The 23,644-nt window shown below is 37.9% G+C and overlaps 1 protein-coding gene across 2 annotated transcripts in view; it reads left to right on the plus strand.

The window, feature by feature from the left end:
- Nucleotides 1–23,644, plus strand: part of NEBL (nebulette) — a 253,557-nt gene that overhangs the window by 67,176 nt on the left and 162,737 nt on the right. For both annotated transcript variants that reach the window (XM_061351952.1, XM_061351943.1), the window contains exon 3: nt 7,414–7,498. In XM_061351952.1, coding sequence (XP_061207936.1) covers nt 7,414–7,498 — 85 coding nt within the window. The remainder of the gene's footprint in view (nt 1–7,413; nt 7,499–23,644) is intronic.

A 23,644-nucleotide genomic window follows, 5' to 3' on the forward strand; every position in this document is an offset into this window, starting at 1 on the left:
CTCCAGTTTAGAGACAAGGATGTCGTGTGGGACAGTGTCAAACACTTTACACAAGTCCAGGTAGATGACATCAACTGCTCTACCCTGTCCATCAGTTCTGTAGCCCCATCTTAGAAGGCCACCAAATTGGTCAGGCAGGATTTCTCTTATTGAAGCCATGCTGGCTGTCACCAAGCACCTTGTTGTTTTTCGTGTGCCTTAGCATGCCTTCCAGGAGAACCTGCTCCAAGATTTTGCCAGACACAGAGGTGAGACTGACTGGTCTGTAATTCCATGGGTCATCCATTTTCCCCTTCTTGAAAATGGGGGTTATATTTCCCTTTTTCCGGTCATCAGAAACTTCACCTGACTGCCATAATTTTTTAAATGTGATGGCCAGTGGCTTAGCAACTTCATTCGCCAGCTCCTTCAGGACCCGCAAATGGATTTCATCAGGTCCCATGGACTTGTATATGCTCAGGTTCTTAAGATGGTCTCGAACCAGATCCTCTCCTACAGTGGGCCCAAGGTCTTCATTCTCACAGTCCCTGCATCTGTCTTCCAAGACTTGGGTGCTATGGTCAGAGCCTTTGCCAGTGAACACTAAGGCAAAGAAGTCATTCAGAACCTCAGCCTTCTCCAAATCCTGTGTAGCTAGTTCTCCTGAGAGCTTCCTGAGGGGGCCTGTGTTGTCCCTAGTGTGTTTATTTGCTACGTATCTGTAGAATCCCTTCCTGTTATCCTTAACATCCCTAGCCAAGTTTAATTCTAATATTAATGTGTTTAGTTCAATATTAATGTGGTCTCTAACCTTAGCTTTTGAAGGGAGCCCAAGGTATGGGTCTCTGTAGACAGGTGTCAGTGCAAGTCCTGTAGCACAGTGATGTACACCACGTGGCTGGTTGTATGATGATATGTGGCCTTTCATTTATTCCAGGAACGAGGATGTTATGCCATACCCCAACAAGCAAGTGCAATATCCTTGCTTATAACATTTATTTATTTGTTTATTTATATTTTCATGGGGCTTAATGTTAGCTAATTCTCCACCAAACCACTACAAACTCATCTCATTAGGGGAGATTTCTTGTGAACAGGAACCTGTATTTAGCTGGCATACAGGATCAACTTTCCCTTTTACTTCAAATAAGAGGTACAGACACACAAATTAAGTATCTGAAAATGTAAGTCCCTTGGACAACAGAAGACAAAGCAAGCTAATTGCAGCTAGAGTATCTATTCTTCAAACAGCTGGCTAGTTACCAGTAGCCAAAGAGAGTGCCATATTCAGAGCTGTTTGTGGAGAATTGCAAAATCTTCCTTGTCCACTTCATTGCCGGAGTACTGCAGTACTGAAGCAGTATTGTCTGCTAGTTACATTATTTCTCCTCCAGAAGCCTTTATTAAGTGACCTTGCACAGAAGGTTCAAACCAAAATAGAGGAATACCTCTGGGATCAGAGTGCAACTGATCAAAAATTTCAAAGCAAGTCAGCTGTGGGCAAGATTTCCCTCCTGCTGCTTCTTTCTCTGCTGTCATGCATGTCTTTCTGTGAATGGCATGGTTTCAAGGTAGGGAGAGGCAAGCAGTCCCATGCCTCTTCAAACGTGGTGGTAAGGTGCCAGTTTAAACACTCCCTGACTCAGCACAGCTTAATATCTTGTCACCTTTTTCCTGGGTAAATTATTTCATCTCACGTCTTTTATACTAGAGTTAACTGGAGATCTTCCATCTTTCTCTGTTTTTGTGCTGTTTGGATGTGGACTCTGATCATGATTAACAGACTGGGCCCTCGCAGTTTCGAGATGGAGCTTTCCTACCTGTCCATCAGTCGTGAGCTTGAGTTGCATACAAACTGCTGCATCATTACCCACTATTTAATTTCAATTTGAAACTTTTGCGTTGACTACACTGAAGAGCTAGTTATAAAAGCAGAACTAGCTTTTACAGTTTTTCGTAGTTCTTATAAGATTGGTTTAATTTTATTTTGCTCTTTGTAATTTTTCCACTCTGTTACTGCAACTGAAAATAATCATATTCCCCCCCCTTTTTTTTTACGTTGCTTTAATTAGAAGAACAATTACTATAAACAAAAATTAGGAGAGAGCAGATATAGCCTAATGTGGCAGTCAGTGATGGTAATTGGTATTATGAAAAGATCATGAAAAACATTCGTTCTGTCTTATTGCTACATGTCCTTGTAAAAAGTCCCTCTTCAGGTTTCCTTTAGGTACTGGAAGGCTGCTCTAAGGTCTCCCTGGAGCCTTCTCTTCCTGGGTGAAGAAGCCCAACTCTCTCAGTCCCAGTACTGACCCCTGAGGAACACCACTCTTTGCTTGTCTCCACTTAGATATCGAGCCATATACTGTAACTCTGAGTGTGACCGTTCAGCCAATCCCGTATCCACTAAGTGGTACATCCATCAAATCCATGTCTGTCCAGTTTAGAGATGAGGATGTCATGCAGGACAGTGTAAAATGCTTTGCACAGTCCAGGTAGATGATGTCAGTCACTCTTCCATTATCCACCACTGTTGTAAAACCCCATTGTAGAAGGCCACCAAATTTGTCAGGCATGATTTGCCCTCAGTAACAGATGTGATGGAGCTGAACCTCTGTTTAGGAGAATAATTCTGATTTGTGTATTTTGTGGCTGTTCTCTGGTTAAAAAATATCACACATTTTATATTGTGGGAAATTTACCAATAATCCTGACTTTTTACAAGGGTTATAATTCTGTAACTGTGAACAGTTAACATTACAGTTAGAAAGTACACACATGCTAATACCTCTTAGTCATATCGTAAATGTTAATGTAAATGTTGGATAAGTCAGACTGAGGTATAAGCAAGTTAATGTCAATCCAGGCTTGAATTTATCTCAGTATTCGAATTTGACCTTTCTCAAAAGAGGGAAAACTGAATCTTCATCCTCTTATCTCTTGGAACATGGTTTTTATTCTTTTTGTTGGTTGAAAGTGCAGAAAAGCTGATGAAAACCTTACAGCTGTTTGGTAAAAAACCCTTACAAATTTGTATCTTTCATCACTGGAAAAGCTAGGAAACTTTCAAATATTTTCCTGAATGTATGGGGGTTTTACTGATACTGTTTCTAAATATCAAAAGTGTAAGAGGTTCCTCGGAAGGAGCCAGAGATTGAGTTGTGGTTTGATTTATTAAGCAAGCTGTGCATCTGAAGCAGGCAATACAGTAACCCACAGCAGAGACACCATACTGTGTATCCTGATTTGTTCTGGAACTTCTTGTATAGACCTTTATACAGGATTAATCCTAATAGCATTAGTGTGGTAAGACATATTGCTAAGTAGACTTAGACTAGTAACAAAGACTTAAGCAAACAAAAAATTGTTTGGACAATGCTATTAAATAGCTGACATGACATCAACCTCTTTAAACAATTTCCGGTTTTTTTGAAGACATCTTGGAGAAAAGGAAAACTGAGCAACGGATTACCAGGGTACCATGCTAGCACTGTTAGCCTTTTGAATTAAAGGCTGTTGCTGTCCAGTTACTCGTTCAGAATGTTGTAACAAAACACGGTATAGCCTTAAACTTATGATTAAAAACCAGAGTTGATAATTTTATCATTTGTGTTTCAGCCTTCTATTTCAGTCAAAAGTATCCAGTGGTACTGGTCTTAAATAGTTTTCAGGTAATGTAATATCTTTAATAGTGGTATTGTTAATGATCCTGGAGATATACTATCAGTAAGCTTAAAACAAATGTGAATGCTGAAGATAGGAGTTAAATTTAACATTAGTCTTTTTAATGTGTTTGAGACAAGAATTTTCATAAATTAAAAGGGATATATCTAAACCCATGTCTTTCTGGTTTGATATACTGTGTGGGTGGTTTCATAAATCAGCTGCAGTTAAAATGACAACCCATAGTAGAATGATCTGCTAATTTAATTTTGCTAAATGATTCTTTTTTTTAATCATCATAATACATTGTGATAAATGGTTAATATGATCAGTTTGAAGTCTGATTTAAATTTCAGCAGATTTATTTCACTTGTCATGTGTGTTTCCTTTCATAGTCAAGTGTAAATACTTTTCATTGATACAATCAGTTTACGTGGTAATTTCAAGCATAATAAAGCACTGCTTGTTTAAGGCTAAGGATACCTTTTTTGGCTTGAAGTTTGGAGCTACTGCTTCCAAAATAAGTATGATCTTAGATACATTGGTTCTTAAGTGGTTTGCACTGATTGTTGAAATAGCTGTGAGTTTTTGAATACTAATTGTGGAAGAAACCATGTCTTTTGCAAATGATCAGAAGTAAAAGCTGGTGTATGATAGGGACAAGGTATATTTTCCTATGCTACAGAGTAGAGAAAAGGTTTATCTTGATAGCCTGGGTTTGCAAAGACATTGATGCTCTTGCTAATGGGGTCCCCAGGGACTGTTACCGTGACACCACATCACAGTGTTGTTCACATGGTTCATAAGGGGACGAGGACAAAAAACCCATTTGAGCTGACTCTCATTCTGTGCGTTCCGTATTAAAAAGAATGCAGGTGATTGCTGTTGTCATAGTACCAACATTGTGGTTTGTAGCCATGGTGAAAAATAGTACTATGAAAGTTTATGGGAATCCTTTTGGCATTCAACATGTGTGTAACAATTTTTGAACTGCATGTGTGGCAGTTGACTTTTTTTTTTAGGGGGAGGGATTCTGTCATCTACATGACTTATCCGTGGGTATCTCAGGGCTGCTGTCTGAAAGACTGTTACTCATTAAGGTGTGCATTATGCACTGTTCACTGCTACAGTCTTCCTTAGTTGTCAGGGAGCTCTGACTGTGAAGTGGCTTGTTGCCTTCCCCATCTGTCCATTACTGCTTTCCAAACAGGGCTTATGACCCTCCCTGTGTCCAGACTGGCATTTGTTTTTCTTCTCTATACAGAAGAAGGAAGGGTGAAATAGAAGAGATGAAATAAAAAAGAAGTCCTTCTGGAAGTATCTTCCTTGTCCCAAGGTATTACACTGTGCTGATACCACCTGCTTTCATGCAAGAGCTGGTTCCAGTTGATGGCCTCTAAGCAAAGCCCTAGTCTGTCTCCCTGTGTGGTGCTGGAGCTGTGGCTAAGCCATTTGGCTGATTGGCATCATCTGGCTGTGAGAAGGGTGGTGATGGGGGAGCTCCTAGTTTGAAAGTGGAGGAAGATGGGGAGCAGTGTATGTAGTACTCCCGGTGGTTTCTCTGGCCAAAGCTACAGCTTAGGTGGGACTTGGGAAAAATTGGCTGTAGCTACAAAAGATTAGGCTGGCGGGTATCATGCCTGCAGATTTTGTTTTCTAGTTTTCAGTGATATGAGCTATATGAGACAAGTGGTTAACATAATATGGCAATGCGTTTCACTGTAAGTTTTTATACTTACAGTGGCATTATTCATCCATCTGCCAGTATCCAACCTGGGGTGGCTTTTACATGTCTTCCAGGAAAAGCTTCCATCAAAGCGTTGCATCTTTGCTCTTTCTGTGCAGTTATTAATCCTTGGGAATCTGAATTGCCCAAGTTGTCTTGTATTTCTCTTCTATTTTTCTCTGTGTATAGTGACACCGTAAATGAAGGGATGTTCCACAGCCTCTTGGATCTGCTTGCTCCATTGTGCTGTAGTGTAGAAGTCTGGCAATGCAAGATGTAGTCTGAGAGGGGGAATCAGGCCTATAGGAGAGAGTGGCCTGTATGGAATCCAGGCAGCATTTCTTATAAAGTATTGCTTTCCCATTTCTAAGCAGGAAACATTCAGCTTTTGGCTAAAAACTGAAATCCTACTTAATTTTTCATGGGTGTTTTAAGTATAAAATGATAAAAATGAACTACTTTTTACTGGAACCATGCACTTCATGGAAATAAAACTTGTAAATGGAAAATAAAATACATTTTTGAATGAAAATATGTATTATTTATATAAGGCACAGAAAATTTACGATGGAGCCATAGTGACTGAACTAGCTGCTGAAAGAACACATTAGAGATAGCCTGGCGTTTGAACATGAGAATGTTTCATGCTGCATATCTCCAGTCTTCAAATGCTTACTTACTGCTTAATCCTGCTGTAAAAATCAAGCTGCAGATGTTATTGTGTCTAAAATGCTATGCCAGTGGTCTTGTACCTCTGAATTATTAGAGGCTGGGGTAGCTGGCAGACATGGGAAGCTTTGAATGGTAACAGAAGGCATGAGTGCCTTACATGGTTGTAAGGTGAATATTTTTGTTTGAGACTGAAGATGCTGGAAAGTAGTAAGCATCACTTTCCTCATAGTGTTGCTGGCTCGTAATAATATCCCTATTTTGGAAGAGGATGTTTAATTTTGTTATTTTCTTCCTTATGTGGTTTTTCTTATAATGGAAAAGTTTGTTTGGATGTAAAGTTGCAGGATCATAGAATCACAGATTCATAGAACTGTTGGTGTTGGAAAGGACCTTAAGATCATCAAGTTCCAACCCCCCTCCATGGGCAAGGGTGTCTCATGCTAAACCATGTTGCCCAAGGTTCTGTTCAACCAGGCCTTGAATACTGCCAGGGATGGAGCATTCACAACTTCCTTGGACAACCCATTCCAGTGCCTCATCACCCTTACAGTAAAGAATTTCTTCCTTATATCCGATCTAAACTTTCCCTGTTTAGGTTTTAACCCGTTACCCCTTGTCCCATCACTACAGTCCCTGATAAAGTGTCCCTCTCCGATGTCCTTGTAGGCTCCCTTCAGATATTGGAAGGAAAAGGATAAATCTATAAAAATGAATAAATTACGGTTCTATAAATGAGTAGGATTTTACTATTAAAGATGTCTATAAAATGTCAAAGCCAATAGTAGGAATGTATTGTAAAATGTCAAATTTCAAATGAAAAGAGCTATGTCTGATAGATTGCAGTTCTGAGACATTACAGCCTTTGGTACTGGATCTTACAGCACAGTATTGACACTTTCTGTCAAAGCATTTGACCTTTCTGTACCTGGAATGTACCTGCCTTGATCTTTCTTGTTTCAGCATTAATGGATTTAAGATACCATGGTGCTCCAGCTTTACTGATGTGACTTCAGTTTCTGTACCCCACTTCTGTTTTAAGGCCTTTTAGTTTGTCTTTGTTCAGCACATGACTATACCAAAACTGCAGATAAACACAGATTTGTTCACTCCACTGAAAACAAATGTCAGCTGGTAGGTCTCTGCACTCAGTGGGCAGGATAAATGGGTGAGATAGATATAGATGCATTACAGGAACCAGTTCTTGTTGTTTCTGTAAGGCATGACTGACACAGTATTTTTAGAGTAAATATTTCTAACACAAATCTGCTAAAGTACGAAAGAGTTCTGTACACTGTAGGCAAGAGTGCTAGGATGCATCTGACTTTCTAGCATGTGTGAATATTTACCGTTTGGCTTTGTGCTCCTTCTTCTAGACATTACCCAAAGCAATCCTTCACTACAGTGGCTGATACACCAGAAAATCTTCGTCTGAAGCAACAAAGTGAATTGCAAAGTCAGGTAAATGAAATAATTTTTTTTGTCTCATTAATATTAGATTGTCAGTCCACTTCTCTATAGTTTCTTGAAATAGAATTAGTATTTCTTCCTACTGATATATAGTAGCACTCTAATTGTTAAAATACTTGTAAGTTGATATAACTGCAAACTTGGTTTTATTTCACTTATACTAGTTATACTACTGTAAGTCCATTGACATAACCAGAATCTTTCATTTTCAACAGTATATAAACTATCTAAGTATTTTTTAGTGTTTGAAATGTCATAGCTCAACCGAGAGGGTTCATTTGTGTTAGACAAACTGTCATTGTGAGCTTGCCTCAAACTTACTCATGAAATAGCTGTATTATTAGCAAACATCTAGAAGCCTTTAATATTTGTCAACACAGAACTGACTGAATGATTAGTTTATGGATCTCTTATGTTGTCTGTGAACTCATATATACAGCAGTCTGTAACCCAGTTGTGATAAATACATTATAAATCAAAACTTAGAACTTATGTAGGTTAATAAGAAATCCATTGAAATTAAAATGTAAAAACAAAAGGTGGGGGAAAAAAAAGGAAGCAAATGGCAATGTAGACTTATGTGACCCAAACATGATGTTTGTTTACTATTGTAAACATCCCATCCCCCCTCCATATCCACCCCCCCTTCCCCCCCCCCCATTTTTCTATTATTTGATTTTATGCGATGATGGAAGTTGGCCTGGCTGTGTAAGACAACTGCTAATATTTGATTGCATTTCAGTTTTTTTAAATTGTGGACTTTTTTCACTCTTGTGGTTTTACTCTGGTTTTAGTTGCAATCTCTCATTATAAATTGATAATTGTCCCTGTTAATTAATATAAGAAAAACATATAGTGGAAAACAGACAGGAGGCGATAAGAGCTTTCTTGTTTGAGAACTCTCTGTAGGTTAATGTGCAAAATCAAAGGAGTGCTGAAGTGAAATGCTAGCACAGATGTTTAACATGCTATGCATTTTTTGAAGTTCTTTATATTTTGTCATTACAGTTATTGATCATAAAACTTAAAGAAAGTCTTTCATGCTCAAATTCTGCTGTTTGGAAAGAGCAGTTTGTGGAACATACATCTGCTCTTGACTTCAGTGGATTTTGCTTCATTTTCTTGTACCTCAGTGGTTCTGTGTAATATAGTTACCATTTAGTCACAGTGTTAATAGGAACTTGCAAACTATACTTTATACCGGTTCGTTTAAAAGAATATAAACTTTGCCACCACTGGTTTGGTTTTTTTTAGCAATTTGGTGGAAAATGTTGGTATTTGGGAGAATAATAAAATTTTATTCTTCTTTCTGTCAGTTTTTCACTTTATGGTCTTGTTTCTGCTTATACATCATGTGCATGTGGATATATACAAATCTCAGGCCAAAAATTAAAGCAATCAGGTATACGTTTTGCCTATGGCTACCTTTGTCTGCCTATGCCTGGGATATCAGTTACACTAGGGGAGAGTTTGCCTGCTGGGATATTAAAGGTTCACCTACATGAGTCTAATATGGTGACAACTCTCCATTGATGGGCCAAGTGAAAGAGAAGCTAGCTGACTTTCTCACCTGCTTTAGCTAGAGAGCTTGTTTGAAGTTGATTAAGAAAAGTATGGATGGGAGGAATTCTGTTTGGGTATTTAGTGAGGACAACTCTCCTGTATGAAGTCCAGACAGATCAGAATCTCATTTAGGAAATGTACCTTTCTTAAAGCAGTCCGCTTTCTCCATGGTTACTGTGATAATACTTTCTGAGGGACTGTGTCAGGGAGGTGTAGAAGTCAGCTGGTAGTCATCAATTTGAGTTAAGACTAATGCAGTAAGGACTGAAATAATTTCTGTTTTATGACTGTGGTCTATCACAGTTTATGCTGAGCTTTGTACATCTCCAGTTTAGCTTGCACATTGCAAACTTGCCTGTATCAATTGTCTGTCTTGGCTAAATGTTGATCAATCCAAGGAGTGTGGTCTGTTTCCAGAGCCTGTAAGAGAAATGGCTTTCCCTAACCTATTTGAAACATGCTGACAGGGCACTTTGAAAGTGTAAGGAAACTTGCTCTGGTATTGGTCTTTATTTGTAAAGAGAGGACTTTGTATTCTAGGACTGGATATGCAATAGCAATCAGAAACTTGGAATCCGCTTCTGTGTAAACTTGCTGCAATAGTTCACAATATACTGGCATGAAATGCTAGATAAGGATCTACTCAAAACTCGGAAGTGGAGAGAAACCCTTAATTTGTACAGTGTGCCTTTTTTCAATGTTATTAGGCAGTAGAAGATTTGCAGTTGATGCAAATATAGTTTTAAATTGTAAAGGCACAAATTTACCTACTTGGAAGAAAGGTGGTAATGTTTCTGATCATGATTTGCTTCCTTGGTGTTGATTCATATCAGAACTGTGTAAAGTAGCCTTGCCTATAAATTGTTTTGATTCTAAAATAAAGATTTCGGGGATTTTTCATAAACCAATCTAAATCGTGGAATAAAATAAAATGTAAATTCTGAAAAATTTCTGTAATATTTTGAAGAATATAAGGACAGAGAAATTGCCATCCCAAATCAGCCCTAGTGACCATCTAGTCTATGTTTTCATCAAAAGATAGGTCATTGTCCTATCATTTCAGAAAAAGTTGCAAGACTACCAACTGAAACAAATACATGATCTATAATTTGCCATTGTTCAGGTCTCATTCTGTTTCAGCAGAAAAAAGTGTGTACATGGTTCAAGGAATGTCTTTCAAATGAAACCAAACTTGGCTGGATAGAATCACATTACTACTACCTTCCAGTATTCATCAGAGCTGTTTGCGTGTCCTGCCAATACAGTGACAATTTGGGATTGAACAAATTCTGTGTTAGGTAATGTAAAATATTATGTTAACTTATCAGCAAGGAGAAATGCTTTTCTATAGTAATAGCTGTTTTGTAGTTCCTAAGTAAACTTCTTTCTGGCTTTTAGTTCTGAAGAAACATAACCCTGTGCTTAACTACTGGACTTCAAGCACCTTTTCAAAATCTATAGGTTTAGAACTATTGTTTATCTTACTCAGAAAAGCAGGGGGAATTGATAAAGCAAACACTATTTAATATGGTATAAGTTAAAAGATACATGGTTTTGAAATTTGTTGTTTTGATTTTCATTTAAGCAGCAATTGACAGCATTGTAAGTTGAAGTGTTGGGTCCTCTATCAAGAATCCAATAAGGTCAGCATCAGGTGCCAGGCTGTCATGTTGACATGATAAGAGTAAAACAAATAAAACCAAAATACTGTTTTCTGGAGGAGTCAATAGAAAACAGATTGCTCTTTAGAACACTTAAAAAATTATGTTGTTACGAAGTCAAAGGGCAACATTTAAAAGCTTTCCAGAGAGCATTCTTCTTTATACAATATCATTTCAGGGCTTTGCCTTCCTTTGGCCTTTTGCTTCCATGGGCTTTCATTCAATTGTGTAGTTTGAAGGAGACATACATGCATTTTAGGAAAAGCTCTAAGTTTGATTTCCCGTTATGGAAAACTCCCTAAATAAAGAGTATAAACAGGGAACTAGCATCTCAAACAAGATTTTTCTTTATGCTTCTCTATGAAAAATTTGTCTTTACTTTGTTTCGGGTTAGTGAATTCTCTTACGCCATAGCATGTAATAGGTATTTCCACATGCACTTGCCTCTCCTAGATAAACTCAGCTACAGAAGTTACTGGTACACTCATCTCAGCAATGTTTACTTGGGAATTTTCTTCAGGTACCTTAGCTAGTAATCTCTCTATAACAGTGTAAATTGCACTGTGACCTTTTGTTCTTGTCTGTGGCAATGCTATGTAGGTAAACGCAGCAACTCCAATTGAACTTGCAGAAAGAAACTAAGATGTTCTGCAGTAGTTCTTGGCAGGAAGGCTGGATCAAAGTGAGGGCTGATGATTAGGGTGGGTTCTCAAACACTTTTGGAGAAATCTGTTTTCTAAGTCTTGGGAACTTCATACAAAATCACAGGTATAATCCTACTGCTTTCCTTTCTTACTCTGGCGACACAGCCTGAAGCTGCTGTCCTTGGATACTCCCAGTGCTCCTAAAAAGGTCATAAAATGTTGATTTTTAAGAAGTACCATCTTTCCTTAGGAGACATACCCAACTGAATTAGGCTATAATTGTAATAATTCGATATTTTAAGAGTACTTACTTGCTCAGGAATTTCTTGTGTTTGTATCTTTGTCTGCCAACTCTCACAAGAATAATCATGGTAATACTGAACATTTGGAGGAGAGCAGAAAAGGGAATGAAAAATCCGCATGGTCAAATGTTTGCCTCTAGGCTGGCTGTACTCTTCACTGTTCAGTTTGAAGGAGAGACAAACTGTCTAGTGGTTCCCTGTGAAAGCAAAAGGGATGATGGGTGTAAACTGAAATTTTTTTGTAAACTGAAAATTCCGTTTAAATGTAGGCAAAAACTTATCCAAGGTGAGGGTGACTGAATGCTGGCAGAGGTTGTCCAGAGAGCTGGTAGATTGTCCATCCTTGGAGATTTTCAGAGGAGGACTGGGCACAGTCCTGAACAATATGCTGTAATTAGCTGTGCTTTGAGTAGGGTGACGCACTACATGATCTCTGGAGTTCCCCTCCAACTTCAGCTGTTCTCAGATTCTGTGATTCTCCTCCATCCTGTCCTTCCTCAGGTTCCTCTTCACCACTCCTGTCATTATCTTTCTTGCCGCCTTCTCTTTGCCTCCAGGCAGATTCTTTTTATTAGCTTTTTTTCTTGATTTGTTAAAAAGCTTATTCAGTTTATATGCTCTGCTTTTTTGAAGTCTTTTGAATGAACTGCCACAGTGAATGCCATAAATGCCATAGGGGAATGAAATGCTGGATGGATTACTAAAGCAGATTTTTAATGGATTTCCTGGAGTACCCTGAATAAGCTCATTGGAGAAGTCATGGAGAAAACAGTCCTTGGAGCTAGAGACAAAGATAAAAATATCCTCCTTCAGCTGAGGAAAGGAGGAAGAAATATGGGATAGCAAGCAGAGAGGCCTGGCTATAGCCTTATGTGTGATTTTGTAAGTTGTGCCAGAGGACCCTGGAAGAGAATTTCAAGACTGGATTTTTCCAGGTAGCCATCAGGCACCAATTATTTATTTGTTCCTCTCTACAGTTGCCCAAGGATCTGAACCAAATCCACCATATATGTATGAAGAGAGAGGTGAGAGAAAGAGAAGAGTGCAGGCTTTTCAGTTGTCTTCTTGCAATTACTCGTAAGAAGTCCTAGAGTAGTTGATTTGGTTCGTGCATTAAAATAAACCCAGATTGCCTGCAGGAAGTTTTCCCTTGCTCCCCTGTGAGCCCCTGCACAGTAGCATTTTGTAAATCATGCTCACCTACTAAATATGATTTTTTTTTATTCAACTCGTGGTATGTTCCTTCTTCGGCTCTGAAACCTGTTTAAATGACTTGTTTTATCTGCATGAGTCAAAGCCATAAAAATCATTCTTGATCTGAATAAGACAAAGCTTGAGAGGAGTCCAGGAGGCAGAATGTATTTCAGCCTTCTGGGAAAATGGTTGTCACCTCTTCTGATTGTTATCTTGTGGGTACCTGATGGAATCTTCTACATCCTGTCTGCACTAGACTATTCCTGTTACTGTGCTGCCATATATCTACACTTTTTCTATGTGGTTTGTTTTTCGTTTTTCTCTTTCTTTTTCTCTTTTTTTTTCTTCCTGCAGTTACTACACAGGCTGTAAGATACAGGATGTGAAAGTAGTGATGTAAGACAGACTTGCATATGAGCATCTATGGAAAATGTCCATCTGTCTAACCTTTCACTGTTGATTTGATGATATAAAAGTGCCAGCTTTTTTAAGATATTTTTATTACTGTTTGTTCTATTGTTAATATTTATAGTGATTTGAAAACCTGATGTAATTTGGTAGGGGAAAACCAGTACTGAACTACATTTAAGGAAGCACAAAAGTGTCTGCAGAGACTCAGAAGCAAGCAGGACAAACTATTCCTCTGGCCAAAAAATGATGCAGCCTATAAAATATGCAGTTGCAGGAGAAAAATCACCTCTCCCAGTGCCAAGAATTAAAATTAGGATGCAAAATATATCAATTTTTATAGCATATGTTGATGAGAAAAAAGAAATAAAATGGTAAGTTTTCTCTTTCACTTCTATTTCAGATGCACATCATGTTTAACTGGAAAAAGTGAAGGGATAATATATTTACATGAAATATAATGGGTAATTTTTGTGGTAGAATGAGGGCAGAGTGGTCGTGATTATTAAATAGAGAACTTATTGAGCAAACCCATTTTTATAGACTTTCTTATGACATCAAATCAATTTACAGCAAGTAGGACATCCTTAATAGAAAATCTTAGGATCAATAAAATCAAAAGTGATTCAGACCACCTGTACTTGTACAACCAGCAGTAATAGAAAGTGGACAGAGGAGAACCACGGAATTCATAGGTGTTATTTGTAAGTGGAGTTGTGGAATTCTTAACTATATTAGCACTAGTATTTGAAATGTCTATAACTTTTTTGAGGAATGATAAATAAAAATGCCAAATTAAAAATTAAGATGTTATCAGAATTTCTGTGATGGTGGGGTAGGAATGGGGAATATTCAGTGAACCTGGGCCATACTAATATGCATGGTCTTTTTCACGTCTTGTCCACTTTCTTTTCTGATCTTCTTGAGCTTCTGTCTGCTGTTTACTTTTTTGGAACTAGGTGTTTAAAATGGTTGCTCTGTGCAGCTCTCTTGCAGGAAGTTGGGTGCTTTATGGTTATGTTTTTGTTGCATTACTGCACAGCATATAAACCTTCATGAAGGAAAAATGAATTGTAGTTGTAGAGAATTTAAGACAAAAAATGGTAACAGAACAATTGTCATGGGAGACATCCAAGGGACTGCAAATCAGACGCAGATAGCATATCTGCACTGCTAAGTACCAGAGGGCCACGAAGAAATTTCTGATCCCAGTGACAAGTAGCATGGACTGGCTTATGTCCATACTGTGTATGACTGGTCCTCTAATAATGGATACATGTATTTTCCATTTCATAATGTTTGAGATGGTGTGCCCATTGCATACCAACCTGTTGAAGTGACACTTATCCATGAAACCTTATGGCACATGGGGTGTTTATGGGGTCAGTGTCCTCTTGGTTGTGTGAAATGGCTGGTCAGGTCAAGGGGAGTAAAACTGGTGCAGGCATGTCCATGCTGCCTTTCAGGAGTGCTCCCTTGACTGAAGCAGGCATTGAGCTGTGCTTGGTCTTGCCTTGGGGATGACAATACAGCTGAGCAGGGGAACACACTCAACAGTGTGGGGTAGTGAGGTGCCACTACTGAGTTCATTCCCTTGCCCTCTCCTGTTATCAGAGTACTCGTACCAACAAAGTCTGTCAAAGCTAGAAAAGGAGATAACATCACTTTCCTTTATGAGCTTCAGATCTACATCTTTTGGAGGCTGCCACATTTAATCAAAAGGGGTCTATGAGGTCTTGCTTCCTATCTCTGACACTGCTTTTTTTTTCCAGAAACACTTCATACTTATTGTGATCAGTAAGAGGTAACTTGGTTTGATGGGTGACTGGTCTGATCCAGTGTGGAGTATTGGTAATATCAGCATTAAAAGGAAGAACAGTTAAGGAGCATGCTTTTGCTTATTTATCCTGGGAGGAAAAAAAGGAATTTTCAGGAATATGTTTTTAGTTAATGCACTGAATTAAGAGAACTTGTTTTATTTTCTTGATGTTGCCAGTATCTTCCTTCAGGAAGTTCTTACACTTTGCTCTAGACTTCCATTTGTGTAATGGCAGGGATAAATTATCTCTTTTTTTCCCCCAGCAAATTGTAGCGGCTGGCATATTTAATTATTTGAAAGTGGCATGTAAGTATTTTTGTTAATATCCTTTCATCCAAAGTAAAAGCTCAACATTTTCTTTTCCAATGTGAAATTATAACAATGAATTCTTCGTACATCAAAGCATTGGATTAACCCATTTGGCATTTCACATTGTGACATTTAATGGCTTCCATTTAGTTCCTCATTTTAAGCTCATATCTTTTCAGAAGTACTGACCTGTTTCTTACCCAGGAGCAAAGCTAGTCATCCATCTTGTTATAATGAAACCAATTTTTATGTTCATCTGTGGCATTTTCTTAACAAACTTCAGAGGTTCTGGACTGAGAATTTCTAGAGCCAAGGTTAATTTTTCTCTTCATTTTTTCTTGTCCTTATTCTCATGGCCTTACATTAACATGTTGAGAGAATGTGACAAATGACTTTATTTCTCCTAATTGTATTTTTTCTTAGAAAATGTTCTGAATTTAGCCCTTATCCCTTTGTAAAGTTTTATTCCATAAGGATGAGCCACTTTTACTGTTCAGACATTAGAGTTTTTTTCATGCTGGTGCTACAAGCTCAACCTGTCGGTTTTTCTGGTTCAAGGCATTCTTGAGAGTGATCATTGCTTGCAATGTTGTGTTGTTTTGCAGATATCCATGGTTCTCTTTCAAAGGATAAAGCAAATTGAAAGTTTTACCATATATTTTAGGTTTACCAATAAATTGAGAGATCAAATCCTAGTCTAACATACCTCTGAAAATTGTCTCAATTGGTTTGTACCATACTTGGATATTTTTTTCAATAAACTAGTTGCATATTTCTGCTATGATGGGAGTGTAGAATTAGAGGACATAATTTCTATAGCATGATTGTACTTCTTTTTATTTGAATCTGTGATTCAGTTTTTACATAGAGTGTGTGCGCTCTTTAGATCTATATTAGAAAAAAGGAAAATACTGGTTTATCTACAGACTTCTCCCATGTGAATAACTGTGATGTAATTCTGTTTTTGAAGAGCCTTTATAAGTATGCATTTTGCTTAGCAGTTACATGTATCTGCTAAAAGTATTTTAAATCGTTAAAGATTTCTATATAACGCTTGGGAGTGGCTGAACTTCTTTCCTTTTTGGCTCTTTTTTTTTTTTTTTGAGTGTCATGAAAGTCTACCTAGATGTGTATCTTTGCTTTGTGTAAAACAGCTGTCCTCATTGTGAACATTGGCAACAGAGCAGTACCCTTTACACCCACTATTAATTCTGTTTTAGGTCTGTATTTGTTCTGAGGTAGCCTTAAAAAAATGAGCAGCTGCATAATAGAAGAAATCCAAGCCTGGTGAGAGTGTCACATTCTCTTAATTGGAACACTTACAAAATAGAAGCTTTAAGCAAATGAAATGACCAAACGAGAGTTTTAGCCTTAGTGCTGAAATTAAAAAATGAGTAAACCTCTCTCATTCCCTGTGTTCCTCAACAAAACATAGTGCAGTGGCTTCTGGATTTTGAATAGCTGCAGAAGGGCCGTATCTGCTCGAGCAAGAGAGACTTTTCGTGCATTGAAGCTTTGTGGATGTTCTTTTCTGCTTGCATCTCTCTTTGACTTTGTTCTTCAGTTCTCGATACTTTCTGACCATCTGTAGTCTGAGCTGTCTCCTCATGGTGCAGAGAGCACTTCTAATATGCTGAGTGTGACTGTGGGAGGGAGAAAGCAGAAACTGGCCTCGGCTTGCCTGGTGGTGCAAAGCCATAACAACACATGAATCAGAAATTGTGTGGTATTAGGCCTTTCAGAGTATTTGGAAGAAGAAGAAAGGCAGAAGGGTTCCTGGGCAGTCCTACCCCTTGACCCCAATAAAATGCCATGAGTGTTCGTCAGCATTTTAGTTGGTCATTTTCCTGATGCTTAGGTTACTTATTGATGGAGCTGTTTTAGATCCAAGAAATATATTGTCCTCCTGATTTATTCTCAGATGGTGCAGGGACCATTCAGAGTTCAATGATTTCTTGTAACTGCTGCCTTGCAGGATGGATTGAGGTCTGTTCGGGGTGATAGTTTGTCAGGTAGTGCTATGCTTGCAGGAGATTATGTTGATGGGCTTTCAAGTGAAAGGGTCAGGAAAGAAAGAGAAAGGAAAAAGAGCAGGATTAGTATAATGTTTAACCTTGCCCAAAACAAAGTGAGTAGAAGAAAATACTAAATGCTTTCATTGCACCAAATGTTAGGGCTTTGAAGATATTTAGTGGAAACACAGTTTTTTTTTCAAAGGTTTAATGTTAGAATCTGCCTGGAGCACAGGTTATTTTTCCAGTAGCTTACTAGACTGTAAATTTTGAAGGGAAAAATACATAAGCTGTTGTGATTTAATTAAAAAAAGGGCCTACTGTTGCTTACTGCCTCTTCTGGCCCCTTGTCACTGAATAATCAAATCAGAAACTTAAATTAAAAATACTAGCTTGATATCAATGACCAAATTGTACATATTTTGCATTTATATAAACTTACAGTAAAATTTTATTTAAAAGATAAACGTTTCTGTACAAATATACTTAGTATATTAATTTTTAATATATTGTTAATGAAAAATAGTTTAATTTCATTTTAAAGAAAATAATTTTACTGGTTAAAATTAAGCAGATATCTTTCTTTTTTTTTTTCCCAGAAGTGTAGATAAATTGCCTTAAAGCTTTAGAAGAAAAAATGCAAATTCGAATGAAGCTACCACATATATCAAGAACTGTGCTTATTTTTGCAGTACAAGATAACTTTTTAATAGTGTAATATAATTATCAGTAAATGAATTACTGATATGAACTTAAATGTGGAAAACAAGGTTACGTGAATGGTCCAGGATTCTCAGCCCTATCAAGAAAGGAGTAAGCGAGATAAGTGTGTTGAGGAGAGGGTGCTCCAGTGCCTGGGTGATAAAGCTGGAATGTAAGCACCCATCACAGAGGCAGGTCGAGCACACGGTACAGCACTGTTGCAGATAAATGAGAAGTGGAATGTATGGCTTGTTTTGATCAAAGGAAGGTGTTTTGTTTTGATTACTGTATAAGAGGAGGGGGAAAAAAAAATCAAATAATAGTGTATTTGACTTGAGTAGTGTTTTTCTGTTACACCACTGGCCTGTAATATCCTCATGTTAGTACTATGCCTTGTGAACAGTGGCCTTTGCCACTAGCCTGAGCCTGTGGTCACTCCTTATGGAATAAAATGAGCACTGAAGTCTCTTGGTACTGCTGCTGATGTCTCCATCAGCTACTGCAACAGAAGCTACTCTTCCTTTTCCATGCTTTTAACTCACTCCTTCAGCTAAATTCCATCATTTTCCAAACTCTCATCCCACCTTACATACTTAAACACACCTCTTGCTTTTGGCTTTTGCTTTTACTTAGTCTTAGGTCTGCTTTGTAATCTGACCTGCCAAGGTCCTGACCATGCAGGAACTGGAATATTTTTAAATGAGTGATACCAATGAAACATGGAGCTGCTGCCCTGCAATCTATCAGCAGGGCACAGCACCAGAGATGACAGGGCTCAGTGAGTCAGAACCCACTGAGTGGGGATGTGAGGAGAAGGCAAAAAGGGAAGACTAATGGTAAAATAGTGTGCTTAAGGCAAAGCTTAGCTAAGTTCAGGTAAAGTCAGACATTAGGGAAGCTTTTGGCACATGGAGAGCTGTGCTAAGCAGAGCACCAGGCTGTGTTGAGCGCTGTCTCTCTGGAGTGCAACTCTGTCACCTGTGTGCTCTGAAAAAGTTGTAGCTCCAAATACCCAAGTTTTGATGGGGGATTAAGTTAGTAGGTGAATACTTCTAAAATTCCCGCTGTTTTTTATAGATGCCAAAGCCATATGGCAGTATTCTTCTGCCATCTGGGATATAGTATGACCTGGTTGGAATATGATCTTTAAAGGTCTCCCAACTGGAACTATTCTGTGACGCTATGATCTGATATACAAAGAATACGGGGATATGATTTTTTGTCAATAGTGAACAATTCTCATGGTTGAAATTTTTGCTCTATTGTTCTTCTGACAAACCAGTTAATTTAATTTTCTAATTACGACTCTGAATGGAGTTTTGTCTGCTTTTATAAGCTTTTAATGGGTAGAAACATTTAAGATCTACTGAAGCCGTGTTACAGAGTGCAATACTACCAAAGCACAAAGTGCTCCATCAGTAAGAAGATGGAGGCTAAGATAAAGGAAAGTTCAGGTATATCTTCAGATGTATTGTGAAATTAGCAATTAATCACTGGATTTACACTTAATCCAGATTTATCTGATTGGATTAAGGGCTGATTTGTGAATAGCTTTATTTTTTTTAATATGCTAGAAATGACAAATTCAAAAATTGTTTTGAATGGATTTTTTTGTTTCCAAATGTTGGCCCAGAATTTGAAAACAGTGGAAGTTCAAAAGTTGAAAAAATACTTTTAGAATTTGAGAACTTTAAAAAAACAAATAAGAAAAAATGTCAAGTGAAAAAATGCTAAGAATTAAAGTTGACACATAAAATATTTCTGAGTTTTCAGAGCTCCTCTTGCCCCCTTTCTTTTTGAATACTGTTAGAAAGTACTTATGGAAACATTTAACTCAGTCCTATTCAAAAGACCAGGAAGACTTAGCTATCTTTCACTCACTCTGTCGAGTCACAGCCTCCAGCCACCTTTTCTTCTCTCACTTCTTATGTCTAATGGAAACAGGGAAAATAAGTATTTCACACAGTTAAGTTTTCTGGTGAACAAACCAGAAAGTAACAACATTGAGAGTTCCTCCTTAAACATACTGAACCAGGCCCTCAACTTGAGCAAAATTATTTTATCTCAATGATTTTCTTTGTCTTCCAATTTAGTTAAAACTGTTTTTTTGTATTTGAGAATGACAGTTTTTGCTGTCAATGGGAATTTCAGTATTTTCAGCATGACAATTAAACTTCATAAATAAATGTATTAATTCAATTTTAGAGTTAACCAGATGCTTTGTTATGGGCAAATAGTCAAGAGTGTTAAATGAAAGTTAATTTTCTCTACTCTTCATAATTAACGTATAAAAAGATCATTTAGCTCAATTTTAGCAAACGGGGTTGTTGTTTTTTTTTTTACTCTGTAAATCGTGTAATCCTGAAAGATGTCAGTTCAGTGAGTTATTTTCAGTATCTGTAAATCTTGCCTCTGATGCAGTTAAAGCAGAGAAGTCTTTTGGCTAGAATGGAGTGTCTCAGCTATAAATTTGTTTCTAACATGCTGAAGGAAGCTCATATTTTATTTAAAAATAATATGGTTTTAATTTTTCGTTCATTTCCCTCTGCTTCATCACTGAAGATAGGAATTAGAACTTGGAATTTTACTGAAATCAAAGGAAAATATTCCTTTGCTGGAAAGAGCTGACAGTGTAAAGTCAGCAGGAGCTTCCTCTGTGTGTTGCAGTCATCTCTTAGCTGCTTGGGAACTGGCTGCAGTGTAGCTGCTGCTATAACATGAGCCCTCAGCTAAGAGAATTTAGTCAGCTGAGTAGTTTGTATTGCAAAGACAGTTAAACAGCAGTAATTTAATATCTTGGATATCTCTCTGTGAGGCTGTATGGAGCAGTGAAGACATGGGTCTGTAACAAAATTGGCTGCAAACGCCTTCATGTGGAATAGTAAAGTGGCCAAAATCAGAATATAGGATAGAAACTTCTTCATAGTATTAGATACTTGGTCTACTAGAATTTTGAGTTTTGGGTTTAATTATTTTTTCCTTCATTTTCACCTCCCCAGTCACATGCTAATGTTGTTACTGTAGTGATAAGACAAGGGGTAATGGGTTAAAACTTAAACGGGGGAAGTTTAGATTGGATATAAGGAGGAAATTCTTTCCTGTTAGGGTGGTGAGGCACTGGAATGGGTTGCCCAGGGAGGTTGTGAATGCTCCATCCCTGGCAGTGTTCAAGGCCAGGTTGGATGAAGCCTTCGGTGAGATGGTTTAGTGTGAGGTGTCCCTGACCATGGCAGGGGGTTTGGAACTTGATGATCTTAAGGTCCTTTTCAACCCTAACTATTCTATGATTCTACGATTGTATTATAAGTCTCTCTGAAATACAGTAAGAAGTTAAGTACTTAGTCTTTCTTTTGCCAGTTGGCTATTAAATGGTAAATACTAGTATTGTAAGGAAAAAAAAAAAAAGAAAGCTTTACACTGGAATAATACTTCGAGGGGAAAAAAGTTAGCAAATGTAATCCCAGGGTTAAACTGGACATTTATCAATAATGTTGCTTTACAAATAAATAGACCATTTCCTTTTTGTAATCACTGGGATGACAGCAGTAAATTATTCATCTGTGAACTCTGTTTCTGTACTGAATTGATGGCTGAGGTTCATTGTGCTTACCAGGCTGATTCATGTTCACTTTGTAAATGGTGGAATAGCTGGCTGTGGTTACTACCTTGCTAATGAGCTAGAGCAGCGATGGAGAGATCTTGTCTGTCTAAGGGTAAAGACAGATATTTCACCTAGGAAAAGAAAGGTTGGGAAAATATATTTCCTGTCTGATATTTTATTTGAAAGAGCAGATCAGAAAGAAATGTGTGACTTAACAATTGGTTTATATCAGTCCTATCTTCCTTTACTTACCAGGATTTTCTTCTTTGAGGCATGTGTTCTTTGCAGCACAAATGAAATAAATATTAACAACTGTCCTGACCCTGATTTGGAAATAAATTACTGAAGAATGTTAAGTCTTAAGGGTGTTTGCTTTGTGTGTATTTCAGTTACCTTAGGAATGTATGCTGTTGGAAAACAGAGGTCATTGCCCTACTTTTTTCTTACCTTGCTTTCAATTAAATCTGGTTTCTGTTACAGTAGCATTGTCTGTGCTTGTGTGCCCCTCAGTCCAGTGCCGGTCATTTATGCATTTTCCCTATGTTACTGTGTGACAGTTCTTACTCTTTCTGAGCTAACAGTTCCTGTCCAGTATTTTGGTCTGTGTGTGTGGGGGGGTGGTCAGGCAGCTGTTTTTCACAACCGATGCAATTGCTAATATGTTTCCTTTGCATGAAGGCAGACTTCTATTCAGTACCCCTGGGGACTGTAAACATCATTTTTATCATGTTGGAACTACAGGCACTGTCAGCCCACTGAAGTTGTTCTCAATTAGTATGAGGCAGTCCAATTCAGAAGGGAATAGTGGCTCCCGTTCGAGCCCATTTTTCTTTGAGTGTTGCCTATACTGATTTCCAGCTGTTACTGTGCAGCTTTGGGGAACTAATGGGGTTCATTGGGAACATCTATCTCAAAAGGAAATGCCTAAGTCAGTGTCTACTTGAATAATTGGAGATTTTCACACACACAAAAAAACAGTTAATACCCACTTAGCTAATTATCTCTCAATGTACATGATCGTCCTTTCCAGTCCAGTAATTAAACAAAATTAAGTGGGACCTTGCTAATTTGCACTAATGTCGGGAACAACCTATTGCCAATTACTGAATTTTGTGAATACGTGTAAATGAAAACAAGCACTTTTTAGAAACTGTATAGTAACATGTACTGAACCTTATCCAATAATACACATCATTATTACACTGCCAATAACTCACCTGTGTATGCACGGGAAGTTAGTATGTTGTAGATTGAGGACAGAATGTTTCTTATGCTGAAGTTTGTCCTTTGTTGTGTAAAGATTACTATATGGAGGTCTAAAGTCGTATAGTGCTTCTTGAGTACCCTTCTGTTTTCTAATAGAGTTCAGTGAGACCTTTAAGATCTCCTTACACTGTAATATAACTTAAGTTTCTCCTCTTTGAAGCAGCTGCAGTTGTCCCCATGGCTGCTGGAGCCAGCATGGCATTGTTCTTTGATTCTTTTGAGCTTCTGCAAGGGGACAAGAAGCTGGGAAAAAAAGCCCTTCCGAAAATCCAGTACGTGTGAAAGATCACTAGCTGCTGCGGTACCTTTTCTGGAAGTAGTTTCAAAGAGTAGTGAAAGTAGTTTTTGCTGACAGTTCCCATGTGTGGCTCCACTACAAGCTCAGTTGTAACCTTTCTTTCAGAAGGGTCCCGTTCCAATCCTCTTGGAGTTTCCTGGACATCCAGTTTTCTCTTAGACTTGGTTGGGTAGCCCCTAAAAAGAAGGCTGCCTTCTTTCCCACATCCTTTATACTAGCTTTATCTAGTGCTTTTTATATGATTACTGTCCAGATCCCAGTAAAGTCCTAAAGTCCCTGGTGAGCGTATACTAAATAACTCCTGGCTGTTGCCAAGAAGGTATGTGTCACTTGCAAACTTAATTCTTGAGAAACAAAG

This window comes from Neopsephotus bourkii, unplaced genomic scaffold (assembly GCF_033783945.1).
Source record: "Neopsephotus bourkii isolate Nb327-2 ecotype Australia unplaced genomic scaffold, CSIRO-AGI_Nbou_v1 NB_53, whole genome shotgun sequence".
Classification (NCBI taxonomy): Eukaryota; Metazoa; Chordata; class Aves; order Psittaciformes; family Psittacidae; genus Neopsephotus; species Neopsephotus bourkii.